This window comes from Xenia sp. Carnegie-2017, unplaced genomic scaffold (genome assembly GCF_021976095.1).
Source record: "Xenia sp. Carnegie-2017 unplaced genomic scaffold, XeniaSp_v1 HiC_scaffold_24, whole genome shotgun sequence".
Taxonomy (NCBI): Eukaryota; Metazoa; Cnidaria; class Anthozoa; order Malacalcyonacea; family Xeniidae; genus Xenia; species Xenia sp. Carnegie-2017.
In genome coordinates this window covers 917,400-937,281 of record NW_025813487.1, presented here as the reverse complement: position 1 = coordinate 937,281, position 19,882 = coordinate 917,400, and the positions used below count along the sequence as shown (strand labels likewise).

General features: G+C 34.9%; 2 protein-coding genes, 2 long non-coding RNA genes and 1 pseudogene across 5 annotated transcripts in view; 3 read left to right on the top strand and 2 right to left on the bottom strand.

The window, feature by feature from the left end:
* LOC124450960 (brefeldin A-inhibited guanine nucleotide-exchange protein 1-like) overlaps window positions 1–13,088 on the top strand; it is a 93,031-nt gene extending 79,943 nt beyond the window's left edge. The window contains exons 5-6 of the mRNA XM_047001618.1: window positions 12,340–12,429; window positions 12,786–13,088. The gene's annotated coding sequence lies outside the window, so the exon portion shown is untranslated. The remainder of the gene's footprint in view (window positions 1–12,339; window positions 12,430–12,785) is intronic.
* The window catches only part of LOC124451166, a 194,047-nt pseudogene that overhangs the window by 92,207 nt on the left and 81,958 nt on the right, over window positions 1–19,882 (top strand).
* LOC124450956 (brefeldin A-inhibited guanine nucleotide-exchange protein 2-like) overlaps window positions 1–19,882 on the top strand; it is an 82,531-nt gene that overhangs the window by 1,576 nt on the left and 61,073 nt on the right. The window contains exons 3-8 of one of the 2 annotated variants that reach the window (XM_047001609.1): window positions 69–168; window positions 253–549; window positions 1,018–1,252; window positions 1,515–1,614; window positions 3,316–3,449; window positions 3,734–3,847. In XM_047001609.1, the coding sequence (XP_046857565.1) occupies window positions 69–168; window positions 253–549; window positions 1,018–1,252; window positions 1,515–1,614; window positions 3,316–3,449; window positions 3,734–3,793 (926 nt within the window). In that variant the 3' untranslated portion in view covers window positions 3,794–3,847. Of the gene's footprint in view, window positions 1–68; window positions 169–252; window positions 550–1,017; window positions 1,253–1,514; window positions 1,615–3,315; window positions 3,450–3,733; window positions 3,848–19,882 lie in introns of those variants that run through there. The other variant, XM_047001610.1, reaches the window with a different exon arrangement.
* Window positions 16,442–16,918, bottom strand: LOC124450965. The gene is made up of 4 exons (XR_006950276.1): window positions 16,884–16,918; window positions 16,755–16,808; window positions 16,661–16,681; window positions 16,442–16,510 (listed from the first exon to the last, which is right to left on the bottom strand). It is a non-coding gene; the product is annotated as an uncharacterized LOC124450965 (long non-coding RNA).
* Window positions 18,127–18,866, bottom strand: LOC124450971. Its single transcript, XR_006950285.1, has 2 exons — window positions 18,421–18,866; window positions 18,127–18,311 (listed from the first exon to the last, which is right to left on the bottom strand). It is a non-coding gene; the product is annotated as an uncharacterized LOC124450971 (long non-coding RNA).

The following is a 19,882-nucleotide window of genomic DNA, read 5'->3' as shown; positions in this document are numbered from 1 at the left end:
AGAACCTTCCCCCCTCATTAAATTCATTATCCTACATCAATGATCAATTACGCTGTTTTTTCGTATAGAATTTGATCAAAAGTTTAAGATATCTATCGACAGAAAAAACCGATCGTTGGCGAGAATATTTCGACGACAAAGTGTGAAATTTGAAATAAAATACAACAGGTTTGTTGTACGTGAGATGGATGTTTCATTGTTTTACATTATGTGAAATATTTTTTATCGTCAGTAAATGTTCAAACCATTTAGAGGATTTCTGAAAGGTGACAAGACGCTGGGTCAAAATAGCGTTGATGTTGATTCAGGAGCAAAGGCAAATGACTCGACAACTAGCGAAGTTTCAGAGCCCAAGGAGGATGATGGGAATGAAACTGCACGAAGTTCCGTCTCCGAGTCTCAGTCTGATATGCCCAGCGAGACGTCAAGTGAAGGCAAGCCACCTCAACAAAGATTTTCTCATATCACTCAGAAGGATGCATTCTTGGTGTTTAGGTCATTGTGTAAACTATCGATGAAACCGCTTGCGGAAGGACCGTTGGATCCCAAGTAAGTTATCTACAGTTTTTTTTTTGAGATGTATGTTGATAATGTGTAAAACTCTCATTGATCATAAGTCACTTCAAAATGAGTGGTTTGTGCTAATTTATATTGTACTATCAGTTCATCTCATCATGAATATCTTTAATACAGAAACTTCGACTTATTTTTGATACTAAGATACATGTATCAAACTGTTCGTTTATATCTTCTTGATCCAATATTACTACAGAAGGAAACCTAAATCCAACAAACGTACTATAGATATCTCTAACTAAGATCTTAACTGTTCTTAAAGATCATGCAGTTAAAGGTCATCTCTTATTGATATAACTTTATGTACTACATGAACAAATTGAACTCAACTAAATTGACCTGACATATACAAGATAGCTCTATCAGTACTTTTTTAAAGAATGATTTTAGCATTAGCTTTTAAGATTTACTCGCGATAAAAAAACCTTTCATTATTTTCAGATCGCATGAACTCAGATCTAAAATTCTCTCACTGGAGTTGCTGTTAACTTGTCTACAAAGTGCCGGACCTGTTTTCCGTACTCATCCAATGTTTATCAACCCTATAAAACAAAATTTATGCGTCGCATTATCAAAGAATGGCGTCTCATCTGTTCCTGCTGTGTTTGAACTATCGTTGGCAATCTTTCTCACACTTTTGTCGTACTTCAAGACACATTTGAAAATGCAGATTGAGGTGAGTTTTAGGAATTAAACTTTCACGTGACATTTTAGATTCTGTCGAAACTATGATTTAGATCAATCATGGATCCGATATTATAGTGTAAACTTTCCGTGAAATGTTAATTGTTTCGTTTGTTTGATAATTTTGTTTGCTGCTGCAATAAGCGCTGATATTTTTAACATTTCAAAACTTTTCACTTTTTTGCTATAATTTCCGTGTCGTAACCAGACGACTTAGGTTAGTACTTTATGTTATATTGTATAATTTCGACCAGGTGTTCTTCAAAGATATTTTCTTAAACATTTTGGAAACGTCGACAAGTTCTTTTCAACATAAATGGATGGTGATGGGGACGTTAACTAGAATATGTTCAGGTAATTTCATCATTGTCATGTAAGTTTGTGTACATCACTTCAGTTCATCAAAATTTCGTCAATTTTTCATGTATTCCTTCTTATCCATTTACTCACCAATCTTTCAATCCATTCGTTACAATCATCCATTGAATGCCTTGCGTTTGTACCTCAATTCATCTTACGTGTACACCTGTACATTTGGTCTATCCAATTCATCTTACGTGTACACCTGTACATTTCGTCTATCCAATTCATCTTACGTGTACACCTGTACATTTCGTCTATCCAATTCATCTTACGTATACACCTGTACATTTCGTCTATCCAATTCATCTTACGTGTACACCTGTACATTTCGTCTATCCATTCATCTTACGTTGTACACCATCCATTCATTCTATCCATCTTCTTATTTCCATTCCATCTTGGTCATCCATTCCATCCATTCATACACCTGTACATTTGGTCTATCCAATTCATCACCTGTACATTTGGTCTATCCATTCATCTTATTACATCCATTTACATTACATCAATTCATTTCGTCTATCCAATTCATCTTTGTACATTCCATTCGTCTATCAATTCATCTTACGTATACCTGTACATTTCGTCTATCCAATTCATCTTACATTACTTCCACATTCGTCTATCCACATTCATCTACATTATTTACGTGTACACCTGTACATTTCGTCCATCCAATTCATCTTACGTGTACCTGTACATTTCGTCTATCCAATTCATCTTACGTGTACCTGTACATTTCGTCCATCCATTCATCTTACATGTACACCTGTACATTTCGTCTATCCAATTCCATCTTACGTGTTACCTGTGTTTCATCCAATTCATCTTACGTTACACCTGTACATTTCGTCTATCCATCTTACGTGTACACCTCTTTGTTTCGTCTATCCAGTTCATCTTACGTGTACACCTGTACATTTCGTCTATCCAATTCATCTTACGTGTACACCTGTACATTTCGTCTATCCAATTCATCTTACGTGTACACCTGTACATTTCGTCTATCAATTCATCTTACGTGTACACCTGTACATTTCGTCTATCCAATTCATCTTACGTGTACACCTGTACATTTCGTCTATCCAATCTCGTTCATCTGCACTTTAATCCATTTACTAACAATAATATAACGCGTGAAATGATTGCTCTGTAGCTGTGTTTGCATTAGCCTGTACAAACCTGCGTATTTGAGCTACATCAATTATATCAATCAAAGATAATTTGCAAATGAATCATAAATACATGTTAGAGAAAAATTTCAAACTTTTTTCTTAAAGTTGTCTGTTTTGCATTACTATTATTTACAAAAGAACTAAAAGATGTTTTTTGTGTTTGTACTGGCTTATTCAAACCTTGAGACTTTTGTGAGAACTCTCTAGCTGGTGCAAACCGTCAACTTTCGGTGTGAAGCTTGCACTGACATTGTCTCCAGTTCTACCAAATGTCTCTTCCGTTTGCTTAACCCTGTACAAAAATTAAGCATCTTTTATTTCCAAATCCCATCCTATATTCAGTCTTCACAATTTTCTCGTTCGAATTTTCTTCGTGGGTGTGCATTAGGTGAGGTGTAACCTTTCCCTTAGTAATTATCAATATACCAAACAATCAAATTTTTGATGTTATCTTCCTGTCATCCATTAATATCCATTCATATTAGCCATTAATGTCCATTTATGTCCTCTATTGCAGACGCACAGACGGTCGTTGATATATATTTAAATTACGACTGTGAATTGGCTTTGTCGAATATCTTTCAAAGATTGATCAATGATTTGTCTAAAGTTGCCCAAGGACGTCAAGCTATTGAATTAGGAGCGACACCAGTAAGTTGATGAATATGTTTCATAATGTTTACTTCTCTACATTCTCTTGTTCATATCTATGCCACTCGATAGGGACTGGAACGTAGTCTATTATTATGAAAAGGACTGGGACATAGTCTATCAACATGAAAAAACTGGAGCATAGTCTATCAATATGAAAAGGACTAGAACATGTCTCTAATATTTTGTGCAAACAATGTTGATTATAATACATCTTTTTATCACGTTTTTATATGAATAGTATCAATGTCGTCTTATTTTTATATGATTTTTCCAGGTTCAAGAACGCAGTATTCGTATCAAAGGTCTGGAATGTCTCGTTTCTATTCTTAAATGTATGGTAGAATGGAGCAGGGATCTTTACTTTAAACCTGATTCTCAGGTGGACGATAATTTTGGTGAGTTTTAACATCTGATGCATGTAAAATATGTCGCTTTTATGATCCATTGTACCCTCTTTTGATATCGGCTACACTGACGATTTTTCTCTCTAATTCCATCTTTCTATACTCTGTATCCCCTATTTATTGAAGATACTCCATTATTTTCTTATACACACGTTAATGTTCTTAATTGTAACTAGTTGTTCAACAATTGTAGTTAACCTCTCAGGATCTAAGTTATCCCTTAGTTATCTTACTTACCCTTGCTGGTCTCGCGGTGGATTTTGGCAATATCTTAATGTTTATAGTTACTCATTATTGACCCATACTACCCTCAATGTTCTAGTCTATCTCTCAATAATCTATACTATCTTTCCGGTGATCTAGGCTATCTTTTAATGATCTATGCTAACCTCTTATGATACACTAGACAAGGTGATGATAATTTTAGACCATCTATATCCCTTGCAATCCTTATGTTTATGATGTACTAGACAAAGTGATGATCATTTTAGACCATCTATATCCCTTGCAATCCTTATGTTTATGATGTACTAGACAAAGTGATGATCATTTTAGACCATCTATATCCCTTGCGATCCTTATGTTTATGATGTACTAGACAAAGTGATGATCATTTTAGACCATCTATATCCCTTGCAATCCTTATGTTTATGATGTACTAGACAAAGTGATGATCATTTTAGACCATCTATATCCCTTGCAATCCTTATGTTTATGATGTACTAGACAAAGTGATGATCATTTTAGACCATCTATATCCCTTGCAATCCTTATGTTTTATTTCACATGATGTTGTCTTCTTTCACTAAAGTTTTCATTTTGGGACATTTGCACACTGTCTTTGAGGAATTTGTAGAAACATTAAATGTTGCTTTGGATTTTAACCCAGTGTTGCGTTTTATGGTTTTAGACTATGATTGGTGAGCTGATTGGTGATCCAGGACAGTAAGTATGTTTTTCACATCTCCCTCGCGTGATAATCACGTGAAAATCACGTTAAGACGTTTGGTTCTCATCTTAAGTATTTATTTCAACATTAATTGAGTCAAGAAAAGTTGATTATGTTAATTTGCCATGAAGGCCATGGATGTTTTGCTCATGATACATGAAATAGTAAATCAGAAAATTTAATCGTAAAATCAAGAATGTTTAAAATATGTTTAAGGTTGCATTAAACTCCATGTAAAAGGACAAAAGCTGTTTGAAACTAAGCATTATCTTCAAATCTCTTGGTAATTTTGTCCATAAAAAACAAAGCAATTTTTTGAATGCTCAAACTTTCTCTATCCAGTGAATAATACTGACAGAATTCAGTAACATTTGCTACTGTTCAAAATAAGCAAACAATAGTAGACTTAGATCTATTATTCGTCATGTCCTCAACTGTTCTTCATTCCCTCAACTGTTCCTCGTGTCTTCCTATACTTTTTAGATATGAACGGGAGATAATGTACGCCTATATAGATCAGTTGGATTTCACTGGTACCAATCTTGTGCAAGCTCTGTGATTGTTCTTACATAACTTCCGGCTTCCCGGCGAAGCGCAAAAGATCGATCGACTCATGGAGAAGTTTGCGAGTAGGTTCAGTGAAACGAACCCAAAGTAAGGACATGATTTGTGTCTTGTTATGTGTTGTTTTACATCTCGCATTGCAGGCTGGTTAATGAAACTTACGAAATGACTTTTGTCTATGAACCATGTGTTAATTTTTTTTTCATTTAACATCAACAATAATTTAGAACAGGTTTTTGACGATTTTTGGTTTTCTTTTAAGTATTTTCTCATCGAACTTTTATTATTCGAGTTTTGAGGGCTGCAATCTGCTGTTAGATAGATGTAAAGTGAGTTGTTTGAACTGGGAGTATTGTTACATGTTTGTAGATGTATATCATCCAGGTTTGTAGAGTCCTGAGAAGGACTGTTGTTGTTGATGTGACTGACGTTTCTACAACCTTACTCATGTACAAACATGTCTAGATATAGCTAGGTTAGACTGTCTATAATAAACTTTTATTTTATATTTATCATTTATATTTTAGTGACGATGTGTTTGCTAGTGCAGACGCTGCCTACGTTCTGGCTTATTCTATCATCATGTTGACTACTGATCTACATAGTTCACAGGTTACACAGACTTACTTCATTTGCAATGGTTTTCTATAAAAGTGACTTTATGTCCAAGATCACGTGACTCCATTGTGGTCACGCGAGATTTTCATGGCGTTGATATGGAGCCTTCATTAGAATCACGTGAAAATTTAGCCTTTAGATGCGACATCGTAATCATGTGAAATTTTCTTTCAGGTTAAACGAAAGATAACGAAAGAACAGTACATTCAAATGAATCGTGGTATAAATGACAGTAAAGATTTTCCATCTTAATATCTTGAAGCAATTTATGATGATATTGCACAGAATGAAATCAAGATGAAACATACACCAAAAGTGAACAGTAGATACGATGCTACATGTATGTATTGCAACATTAATACGAGAATCAAGGCTTAACTGAAAAAATTGTACAGATGCTAGGTAAAGGTCTGGACTGCGAAGTGTAGAATCCTAGCTCTGAGATAAAGGTGAAGGTCTTGAGATGGAGGTGTTGGTCTTGAGATGGGTGTAGGAAAGGGGCTTATAATGGATATTGTGATGTTCGGTGTTGGTCTTAAGAGAGCTCCAATGCATTTTCATGAAAGTAAAGAGATTTTTTATTGTGCTTCCACTTTACAGATTTGCAAAGTGCGAAACATCGTCGTATGTTGTATTCTATGGAAATGGAGCAGATGGCGAAAAACGCCAAAACACAAATGGAAGACGTGAGTCATATTCAGACGGATTTTGTCACGGCGAGACAGATTGGTCACGTGAAGACAATGTTGAAGGTACGGTGTTTGTGGTGTATGTAAGGATTGATTAACGAAGCGTTAATTGTGATGTCAACTTATACGGACAATGCCAAGTGCGGGAAGCGTAGATTCCAAAACATGATGAATTCATCTTAATCTTTTTAAAGAAAAGACTTAGATTTTATGTAATGAATATTTGCGACGACTAAGAGTAAATTTGTTTGATAATCTAATCTTTAAACTTACCAATGAATGATTTAACTGGATTTTCTATTGAGAAAATCCACTACTTTAAATCTGCTTCTTACAACCGGCCCCAGTCCCCATTGTTGACCATTTTATTTTGTGTGTTTAAGGTTGCATGGAGTCCGTTTCTTGCCGCGCTCAGCGTCAATCTACAAGACAACGACGATCCTTCTGTTGCTTCATTTTGTCTTGATGGAATCCGCTGTGCAATACGAATATCTTGCATATTCAGCATGCCTGTAAGTTGATAAACACACAACATTCTGTTCATTTTAATATATTTGGGTATGAAATAACAACATTAATGCCTCTGCATACCTTTTCATCCCCTGGTGACCCTTTCCCGGACATAAATACATATTCAAAAATATGTTGAATGTTGAATTGTTGAAATTTATAAATATATTTACGTAGTTACATACACGTCGTGTTCTTTGCGTGTTATATGTTCAAGGTTAAGATGATACTCATGTGTATACAATAAAAACAGATGTTTGCTTACCTTTGAATTAATTGTCTGTTTGTGTACATATATGGATATATCAGGATGCATGTGAATGTGAAATAATTTTTACGTAAAAGTTTTTCAATGATTACAGTTAGTTATAATGATGTTAGGGAATATGAATGGAGATTCTTTACCATTAAGTTCATTTTTCGATACTCCTAATAACTCTTTTCACATTGTAGTTGGAAAGAGATGCTTTCGTACAAGCGCTATCCAGGTTCACTTTACTTACTGCGACCAGTGGCACCCATATTCATGAAATGAAAACAAAGAACATCGAGACGATCAAGACACTTCTTACCATCGCTCAAACGGATGGTAATTACATCGGGAAATCTTGGCTCGAGGTAGAGAGAATCATCTTGCTATATATTATGGTTGGTGTCTACGACTAAAAATATGATCGATTGTTTTTTTCATCAAAGGAAAAAGTCTAGGTCTTGTCTGTAGTGGAAACTTCACGATATTTCTACAGTCTTTAACTTTCATTTTTCCAAGTGCTTTGTTGACCGTATTTCATACCCTTCATCAGAGAATCGTATCACAAATGTACATCAGTAATGATTATTTATAAGAAAATGAACCAGGAATATTTTTCTCAAGAAAGACGCTTATGTTCGTCTTGTTGGACACTCGTTTTCGTTGCTCAAATGCTTGTTCCGCTAGGCGCATCTTTTTACGTTTCCCTAAAGTCATTGTTTTCATTCTAGATACTGAAATGCATTTCCCAACTTGAATTGGCTCAACTTATCGGTACTGGTGTGAAAACGCGATACCTTCACACGGCGTCCAGCGGTAATACTAATTCACCCACAGCATTCATCGCAAACAACAAGACATCTTATGATATAACCTCAGGTTGCTTCTAACATTGTTGTGACGCTCGTAGAAAAATGTCAAATACTAACGTTGGGTGCTTTTCTTTGCTTGTATTTCAATGAAGGTCGGATGCCTGTTGCCGCTGACTCGAAAAAAGCGGCTGGCTCACAGTAAGCCATTGGGGAGACCGCTGCACAAAGTGTTGTCGTTGCAGTTGACAGGTAACGTTTACTTTAATGATAGCTATGTGGATTGTGTTTTGTGACCTATCTCCCACCCCAGGGGCGAAGCTAGAACGTTAATGCAGGGGAGGGGTGAATATTCATATATATGGTCATATATTCCGCTGTGACCAACTAATTTCTTTTCAAATTAAAATAGCTTTTAAACCAAATCATTCAATGAAAACTAAATACATGAATATTCACCCCTTCCATTCAGCGTCCTGGCTTCACCTCTGCCCCCCCCCCCGTCCCAAGAATCTTTAAGTTGTCTTTAAGCTAGAGTGGGGCTTGTAACAGCAAGAAATGTCGATGGATGATTCGCTATGTAGACATGTTCATTGTCCATGTTAGCAGAGTCCTGAGAAGGACTGTTATTGTTGTTGTTGACTAACGTTTTGACATCCTTAGCGGTAGTCATCTTCTGGCTCAAGTGAACCAGAGAACCTTGAACATAAACATAAAACTATAATTTTGAAGAACTCGTGCACTCTCCATACGTTATGTTCTCTCAGCATAATATCTTCATCTCAACTTCTTCATTGTGTTTTATTACGTTTAGAGTTTTCACGGGATCAGTGAAACTGGATGGTGATGCTATCGGTAGGTTTGCATGTATACATTAAAATGCATCTTACATAAGATTTTTATACATCTAACTTGACCATAATTCACTGACCATTCTTTATCCCAAGTACCCAAATCTCCAATACCCGAAATCCCAAGTGCCCAAATTTCTAGTACCCAAATTCCCTGTTCCTAAATACCAAATCCCAAGTATCCAAATCCCAAGTATCCCAAATCCCCAGTATGCAAATCCCTAGTTCTCAAATCCCAAGTATCGTTATCTCCTGTATCCAAATCTCAAAATGTTTTCGTTTTTCTCCTAAGTCGATTTCGTGGAAGGTTTACGTCAAGTCTCGGAAGTTGAGCTTTCCAATCCTACAATGATACGTATGTTTAGTCTGCAGAAGATCGTAGATTGCTTATTACAATATGGGTCGTATTCGGCTGCAATTGTCACGAATATGGGCTGTGTTGGGAGGTCATTTTAACAAGGTTAGCGATTATTGACGACTAAGATTGTATCTTGATATTATGGTTAATAACATCACGTTGTTATTATGTACTCAGGTATAGTAACAAGATAATCATTGTCTTCAATGTTCTATGAACTAAACTATCAGATCAATTGTGAACTATGATGATATTTTAAAACACAGTTCTAGTTTCTTTCATATCTCAAGTATAAAAACAAGATAATCAAACTATGGTACTTCTCCATCTTAGATAATTTATGTGCCATTTTAGTGTGGTTGTAATCCTAATGAAGAAGCGTGGTTGCCAATTATCCATTGGAAAGGGGAATTGCCAAATTTCTGATTTCAAAGGATTTTCTCCGACCCTTTGAATGTATAGTGAAGAAAAACAGGTGCGTTTATGCAGGAGTCAATTCTGTCCGAAAATGTAAAGTTTCATGCAGCTTGAAAATCTTTCTCTCAATAAAACAAAATGTGTGGGGAAGACTTTGCAGATTCTTTTCGAAGTTAAAATTTAACGAAGAATGTTACAAAGGACGTCTTTCAATCAATCGCTCTGTTTTGTCTGTTATAATTCGAAGGATTTGATTAAAGTTCTTTCTGCGATATGTTTATGAACTTGGCAACAAGGACTGCAATTTTCAGTCTACGATTTGCTTGAATCAACAACTGGACTTTTCACATTTTAGTTCTTCCACAATTCGTGATATGGTCGTACGATGTGTCACACAAATGGTGCATTCGCAAGCCGCGAACATCAAATCTGGTTGGAAAAATGTTTTCTCCGTTTTTCATTTGGCTGCGTCCGATCATGATGAAGGAATCGTGGAACTGGCTTTTCAAACAACAGGTTTGTAGTTTAAGGAAGGAGCTTTTTCTTCTAATCTTACCGCCGACCTCTCTGTTGTTCTCTTGGGTAAGGTTCTTGTATCGAAGCAAATTTTAAGATTTTAAAATAAAAATGGTTGCATATGTTTGAAGAAATGATGGTGAATCCGTTTCCAATCTTGGACTATTTAGACATCTGTAAAATATTATTAAATTAAATTAAAATTGAATTTGAATATCGTTTAAGTAAATGTGTTTCTCGGATGTGACAGAGAGCTTCGTTTATTTTTCAACAAGAATTTTATGTGTTCGTTCTTTTCCATGGTAATTCAGCCATATTTATATAAGTTTTCGAGGTAAACTTTTATTTACTATAAGTCGATGGATTTTCGCCTCATGATGCATGAATGAAAATTAAACAAGAGTTAATGGAGAAATGAAATAAATGTATGAAACATTTTTTAGTTGATGCAAATTACTAGTTAAAAGGCAGAGTTTTTTATATTTTCTAACCCTGTTTCTCTACTGTTTCAACGTCACTTGTAAATCAAAGCTTTCACAGATTCATTTATCCCACAAGATTATCAGTGTATAAATTTCACATCCCCATTTTCTCTTTCAGTCACGATTTTTGAGAAATATTTCTGCGCGACCATCGACTCTTTCCAAGATGCCGTCAAGTGTCTCTCTGAATTCGCATGCAACGCAAGTTTCCCGGACACAAGTATGGAAGCAATAAGATTGATACGAAATTGCGCCAAATTTGTTTGCGAAAATCCTGTGGTACGACGATTGCAAATCTACTTTCTTTTCACCTTTGAAGCGATTTAAAATTTCGCAAAATCACATCAAAGCTAACCATTTTGGATCAAATCAAACCCAAATCATCTATTTCAATCGCTTTTTCGTGTAGCATTTTCTAATGGCGTCTGTTTTCTTTTCTTTTACCAACAAATATTTAAAGACTACGGAGTAGAGGATGTTGGGATATCAGAGCAGGACAGAGTCTGGGTGAAAGGCTGGTTTCCAGTCCTTTTTGAGCTTTCGTGTATCATCAACCGATGTAAACTAGATGTCAGAACAAGGTATGGTGGAAATATTGAGTTGTATGTACTGTATAGATTAGTATGTATTGTATAATTTGAATGTGAGCTATTTTTCATCCATCAACTAGAGGCCTAACCGTGATGTTTGAAATCATGAAAACATACGGGAACACGTTTCTCCAACATTGGTGGCGTGATGTGTTTAAAGTTGTGTTTCGAATTTTCGACAACATGAAACTACCAGACAGACAGATAGATTGGCAGGAGGTTAGAAAACTGTCATTATTGTGCTCTTATTATATGACAAACGTCACTTCCGGCTAAATGGCGCGCTTTGTTTGGCTCAGAAACATTTTTCCCGATCCATTATTCTCCCGTAATCGACCACAGTGCAAAACACGTACTTTATAATGTGTCGTTATTGTGGTCTTATTGTCTATGATTGCCATAAACACACATTATATCGCAAAAAGTCAACTTACATACACGACTATCCAGTTCCACATGGAATAATATTCATTTCATGTGTTCACGTCTATCCACCTTCATTCCTCATTCACTCATCCATTTCAATTGTGTATCCACTCCATTGAACTAAAATACATGGAACGCTACATGTAATAGAAAACCGTAGTGTTTTTTTAAAGCTAAATTTTACACCCGCGAGAAAATCTCGAAACACTAAAATTGTAGCGACAACAAAAACACGTAGCCGTCATCAATCTGAGTACGATGTTTTGTAAAACATTCGTAGTCGTGACTACGATGTCTTTTTAAGCAAAGAAAGTAGGTATATTTTTTTATTGTGAAAGATATTAGTTTACAGTACTATTTTCGAGCATCGAGGCTTTAATTTAGAACATTTTTTGAGCGCAGATGTACATTAAAAAGGAAAATATGACCTTGAAAACTTTTATGTATTTCGTAGGCAAAGTGAACAGGAATAAATTTAATCAATGAAAAAGTTTGTCCAGCAAAATGTGCCAGGATTGTCACCATTGCACTTGACTGTACACAAGTAAGTTGTTTTTGTTTGATGTGTTAGGACACTTGGAGTCTTTAGTTGTAAGAAATAGATTTAATCTCGGAAACATTGTCATTGCGTTGTCTCTAAGCCATTACAATTGGATAGCACAAACAAAGTTGCTACAGAACATTTTTTGTTCCTTTCCTCCTAAATTCCTCCCAGAATAAGCTAGAGGATCCATACTTCAAAAAATTTGTCATTATTGCTATCCTTATCTATCCACAGTACTTACTCATATTCAATCCTCCAAGTTCCCATGTGTCTTTTAACCAAAATCCTTTATCCCTCCATATGTCCATGTAGGTCATCTTATATAAAGTTCTATATTTCATATTCTTTGTTCTTAGAAACTCATTGCTTATGGTCATATTGTTGGTGATACACCAGACTCCATTAAAACAGAGAGGCGTTTAATTGACAGAATTATAGAGACTATTTGTAGTTGCTTTACTGGTATAATTACTGATGTAAACGTTCAATTACAAATTATAAAATGTTTGTAAAAGTAATCTCAAACTGTTATAGTATTTAATGAGGGAAATGATGTATCCTTGAGGAATTTAAAGAGGGTAATGACATATGTATCCCTATGTTTTTTACATTTTTTGTAATTTTTTTCTAATTTTTAATATTTAATATCTAAATTTTAATTGAGTAATTCTAATTTTTTCTATTTTTAATATTACGTCACCTACACCAGATATAACATAAAGTTCACAAAAAATATTCTCGTACTATATTGAACTTGCAGGAACGATGTCACTTTCAAGGGAAAGAGCTATTTGTTATATAAATATAAGAAAAAATATGCTAGGAAGACAATTTGATCTTTTATAAAAACAGGACATTAATTTAATTTTCAAAGCCTTTACCAAACTTTCTATTTTATGAAGTTATTATAAATTACTTACAAAAATCATCACAGAAAAGAGTATCCAACCATGTATCAAAACCGTATGAGGTACATACCCATATTTTTCAAGGAGTTTAATGAAGTTAATTATTTATTGAATCTAAAAGTTTTGTCAAATTTTCGTAGATTCTTTACAATACGACAATAAGAAATTGAAGGTCTGTTATGCCGATCGGTGCTTAGTACCTATTAAATCAATACATCTCTTGATCTTTGACCCTGGAATTTCGGAAAAATAGTTTGGCGATTTTCATTTGGACAATTTTTGGCCTTTATTCTCTTCAAATTTTTCAAATTTATACTGGAGCCTGTTACACGAAGCGTGGATAGCGTTATCCATTGGATAGTAGTTTTTCAAATTTATACTGGAGCCTGTTGCACGAAGCGTGGATAGCGTTATCCATTGGATAGTAGTTTTTCAAATTTATACTGGAGCCTGTTACACGAAGCGTGGATAGCGTTATCCATTGGATAGTAGTTTTCAAATTTATACTGGAGCCTGTTGCACGAAGCGTGGATAGCGTTATCCATTGGATAGTAGTTTTCAAATTTATACTGGAGCCTGTTGCACGAAGCGTGGATAGCGTTATCCATTGGATAGTAGTTTTTCAAATTTATACTGGAGCCTGTTGCACGAAGCGTGGATAGCGTTATCCATTGGATAGTAGTTTTTTAAATTTATACTGGAACCTGTTGCATGAAGCGTGGATAGCGTTATCCATTGGATAGTAGTTTTTTAAATTTATACTGGAGTCTGTTGCATGAAGCGTGGATAGCGTTATCCATTGGATAGTAGTTTTTTAAATTTATACTGGAGCCTGTTGCACGAAGCGTGGATAGCGTTATCCATTGGATAGTAGTTTTTTAAATTTATACTGGAGTCTGTTGCACGAAGCGTGGATAGCGTTATCCATTGGATAGTAGTTTTTTAAATTTGTGAATGTGCATGGTTTTATTTTGTTAATGATGATGAAACTTTGTAATTCATGATTGTATTTCATTTATTGTCCAGTTCGAATCTTTGATTTTTCCCTTTTAAGATATTTTTGAAGCGCTCAAAAACGTTGCTACTCAGTTCAATGGATAGCGTTATTCGACCTTCGTGTAACTGATCTCTTCTCCGCTAAAATATTGGTAAAGTCTCTGTAAAAATATAAATCTGGTGAGAACCATATATGGACAATGAACATGATTATTGTTTACTTTACAGCTGTATCCAGTTACAAGTTGTGAATCAGAATGATCTTGTGATGAGCCCATCCTTTACATTTCAATGATGTGTACATTACAATACGAAGAAAGGGAAAATTGAAGAAATATTTCAATATAAAACTGTGACTCTACGTTATGAAACGAAATAATAAGTGTGGAAAGAAGAAATAGTCGTTTTGGTCATATTTGGTGAGTAAAATTGTGTAAAACATTGATTTTAAAGCCGTATTGTTTAGCTACTCGTTATCGCTATTGTATAAAAGGTTTGACTAAATGGCAGAATACTCGTTCACTTGGATTCATTGACTGTGCATCCACATTTTCAGTAGATACACAGATGATATTATTACGTATATAAGACGATTCTAACTTCTGAGAAAAGAAAATTCAACGTGAAACGAAACTATAAGCTAAATAGCGCTACATCTATTGGACAATACGATAATATATATTTATGCTTAGTATATCAAATTGCGTTTCATCATATAAACACAAATGATCTGTTTATTAAACAAAACGACTATATTTTAATATTTAAATCGACCACAAACGATTTGCATCAATTATACATTACCACATTGATAGGTAATTGCTGCCACGCATTAGCGTGGCAGCACACTAATCTTGACATGTCTCGGCCCATTCCTCTACTCGACCTATATAGAGGTAAAATCCATTGAGTTCAATAATAACTGGAGCGGCTATCTCAAGCGCGGCCTTAGATATCTGGTGACGCCAAAAAAATGGCGGATTTCGTCCGTTGCCGCTGAGATTTACCGAAATTGACCGCTTTTCCGAAAATTTCACAATTTCCCACTCCCTCCTGATGAAAGAGTGAGGAAAATGTATGTGTGTATTTGGGATTCGGCAAGCAATTTTTTGATAAAAATCACGATAAAAACCTACAATTCGTAACAGCGAGTCAACCTAGCTTTCCAGTTATCGGCTCCTACGAGGAAAGATATTAACTATAAACTATGTACGAAAGAACTCTTTGTTGGCTGCGTTTGATCGTTTTTAAACGTCGTGTCTAATGTACATGTGGACGATGTGGACGATGTGGACGATGTGGTCTCTTTTCAAGGTAAGGAGAAAGTCTTAAAGCCATGTCCAGCCGACAATTTAAAAAAGATAGTAAAAAACAAATTCTGAAGAAACGAGATATCTCGAGATGAAAAAATGTGAATGAAAACAAAACGCGAAGTGAACTGTAAAATTTCGATTTATTTCAAAGTCATCCTCAGACAGAATGATAATCCAAACCATGCATACACATATATATTTACAATGCATGAATTAAGTAACGAAAGTCAAACAATAGAAATTAAATAGTTTGATATTTGCAAAAGCGGAGTTGGAAGAGCTGTCATATTTTAATAGGATGAATTGAAACAAGACACCAGACTGGTGGAATGAGTGTATTGTAATTTAAGAGAAGAGTTGTAATTCTTTGCTAGCCTAAGTCCCGTGTTAACAAACCATTTCTTAATATATGTGTATGCATGGTTTCGATTATCATTCTGTCTGTGGATGACTTTGAAATAAATCGAAATTTTACAGTTCATGTCTTGTTTTGATTCACATTTTTACATCTCAAGATGTCTTGTTTCTTCAGAATTTGTTCTTTACTTAACTCTTAAAGAGTACTCTATAGTCATATTTATGTCAATGTGGTAATGTATATTAGTGAAATCAGACTAAGTTACACAACATATTTGCAATAAGAATTTTCTTTTAATGAAGTTTTGAGAAAAAAAACAATATATAATCTTTTTGTATTTCTGCTAAAGATGACTAAATGTCCAAAAAAAATATTTAAAATTTATTTCCTTGTAAGGTTTATTGTGCAGTTGCTGCAATTGTTCAGCACGTTTTTGACTGGTGGGTTTCCTTCCCTACACTGCTTGGCAACATGGCCCAATCTTTTGCATATGTAGCAACGTCTTCCTGTTAAATATTCATAAGGAAGTTGTAGTTCATGACACTTTTTATTTGTTTGTGTCATTAGCTTATTTCTGTTAACAATAATGCATGCAACTTGAAGTTTTCAACCATCTAATCAAGCTGATGTTTTATCACTAGGTCAATCAAACTTACTTCTTCTCATACGATTAAACTCTATACAAAAAAAGTATATAATTGTCAATTACAATGGTCATGAAAGAAATGTTATTTCATTTTTTGTCATTACTTTTCTTGCATTCATTCATTTTGTGGCCTTTGTGGCCACAATTATAGCATCTTCCTTCATTAAAAAAAGCAATGGCAATTATCAGCCAGGCATCAAAGGCAATTAGTACATGTATACACTATACCACACCTTTAAATGAACTTTTTGCTTCGACATTGCTTTCTAAATAAACAAATCGTTTGTTAGGTGCTGTTTGATTTGTTATGTGTATGATTAAATTTCAGGTTAAAAGACTCTCGGTGAAAAGAAAAAAGTGTCATGAGAGAGCTGATGGGCATATATCATATATGAATGAGAACAGTATTGTATACAAAGCACTGTTTACCTTCTTTATTTTTTTGGTTTTCAGAATTGGAGCCACCTCAAATAGTAGTAAATTTTTAGCACATTTTGATGCATTGTTGTATTGTGTAATAAAGCAAAAAACAATCATTAAACAGTATAACCATTTTGGCTAAATACACACTTGCATTTTCGTTATATTCCTCTTCAGTTTCCTGACCTGTTTTGAATGCAATTGAACTATTTGAGTGATTTTCAGTTTTCAAAACAAAAACAAATTTTACACATTTGATACCAGTGTCCATTGCTTTTTCTCATCTGTATAATCTAGCATCTGGTGTTTTGTATGCAAAAACGATAAAGTGTAAATAGATATTTTGCAAGAAGGGATTTAAACCATGTAAATGAATCACTTTTTGTTTACTTCCATGCTGAAAGCTTCATATAAAGCTTTTCAGATCAGAAATTATTAAATTGTTGATCTGTACTAACCTCTTTTTCATCCATGGACCACAATAGAAAGTTGGCAAATACAATAAAAACAAGAAATAAGCAAAGGAAAATTCAGACAAGTTTTAAAAATATTTATAGTATTTAAAAAAAAAGCGGGAAAAAACGCAAATGACAAACGCCAATGCTGTATTCTGATTGGTTAACAAATCAAACTTTTTTTTTTTAACTATGAAGAACTAAATATTGCATTGAATTTTAAAGTTTTTTATAGTTTGTAAGAGATGATTCCCATGATAGTATACATGTAAATTTAGCGTGCACAAATCATAAATTGCTGTATCAGTAACGTTGAAACAGGGGTGTAAATCCTGGAGAGGGGATTGATATGTGGTGGCTCAGCCTCTCCCCTTCAAAAAGTTAGCAGTTTTGTCGAGCAAAGCATGTAATTTTGCGGAAATTAAAAAGGCAAATATTAGCGATGACGTTTGGATCAACTCATAACTAAGTAAAAAGCGATTTTGCTGGTATTAACATACAAAATTACAATACGTTTTTGTTGGGCAAATCAAATTCTGCAACGTTTCCCCTCTCCATTCTCGGGACTCAAGTCACACCCCGAATTCAAGTAACATTCTTCTAAATTTTTTTTTCAAGTTATTCGAAGTTTAACCATTGGCTTTTTACAAGTCAAGAAACTATATAAACAATGTGAACTCGTTGAACTATAAGGTACAAAAATGTTAAAGATAAAATGTTACGCATCATGAACGTTGTTCAAGGACTTCCGCATGCAGATCATCCCGGCAATATTCATAATGTCACCTGTAAGTTAAACACGTGCGTTTAATATTGAGTAACGTTTATTTTAAAAGAACGTTAACAATTCATTTATCAATTGACAGACTGGTTTAATTTTGAAAAAAGCACTTACTACAACGCTCGATCTGATTGAAAGTGCTATCAATGTTAGGACCACAAAATAGTTTTCTTATGTCGTCCAATTGGGCTGTTTTGTTGAGTATTTTTTGTATAAAAAAATAGTTCAAAATGAATATTGTGCTATTGTGGTTCTATGTTCTACTATGTTGTAGAGGAATACTCACATAGAAGACTTGCATTTCGAATTACTTCTCATTCTTTTTAATTGTTTAGTTACGTAAACTAGGTTATAATTTCATGTTACATTTTTAAGCCTCGAACACAAATGTGCAGGCACCATTAAATTTCTCCTCGAAACACATATTGCTATGTGCCAGGACGCCTACAGCCTCAAAAAAATGGAATAGTCAAATGAAAAATTCCATTTCTAGGCACAGGCAAAGCCTCGAAAACACAATAGTGTCCAGGCAACGTTCAATCTACTGATGATTGAACAACACAAGCAGACAGCTTTTACGAATTTTCTGACTATGCAACTTATCGTTTTGCGTTTTGGTCAAGTGATGCATTCTTATTTTCACAAATGCCTCAGCACAACACTTTATCAGTTTATAAGCATGATTATCTGTAACTGTCGACTCTAACACATGCTCATCTAACATGCTAAAACTTTTTCTCTACACACAGATAATACCGTCGCAGCAATTGCGCTCGATATGTTTGCTGCATGTGGCAAGCCACCATGGCAGGAATTTACCATCCTCATTACACATTTCTCTGTTTCCTGACACACTTTCAGAAGATCGTCAGTTGGTATTTTTAAACCACCGTTGCTCTTCCATGCCACAAATAGTTCTGGTGCTCTTTCTTTAGATGATGTCAGAGCATCCATACAATCATCACAATGGATCTTCCTTTTCACCATTTTGCGACATAGCCAGCAATATACGATATTGCTGCCTCCTTGTAGTCTGAAAGCTGAATGTAGTTTGAGGTGTCGCTGTAATCGTGGTCAGTTTGTTCTGGCCCACGCAGTTCTAGATCGTATCTTCTTGCAGTATTTACATCGGAAATATCTGCCGACATTTGTTCACTCTCACACCGATCTTCTAGTCTACTTAGAATTTCGGTACCATCCTGAGCAACACAATTTCCATGACCTCCTTTAATGTTATGTCGCATCAACAGCTGCTTGTACGCTGCTTTGAACTGTCGAGATGTCGGGTTGTTGTTCCAACCTCCTGACGCTCGCACAGCTGAAAAAAACAATTCTAAATGATCTTGACTTGTCTTATAAGTAAGCAAATATTTAAGGGGAGAATTGTCACTTATAACAAGATCCTCAGCAAGCCCTTGCACTGCTTCAATGCACAACAGAAACCCCAAGAATCCTGTTTTCCTCTTATGGGAAAAAATCGACTTTCCATCAGCACCCTTCAGATTTAAGATGTATTGCCTTGCTTCATCCAGGAAGGTTTTTATCAGCTTGTAATTCGCTTTCCTTATTGGTGCTT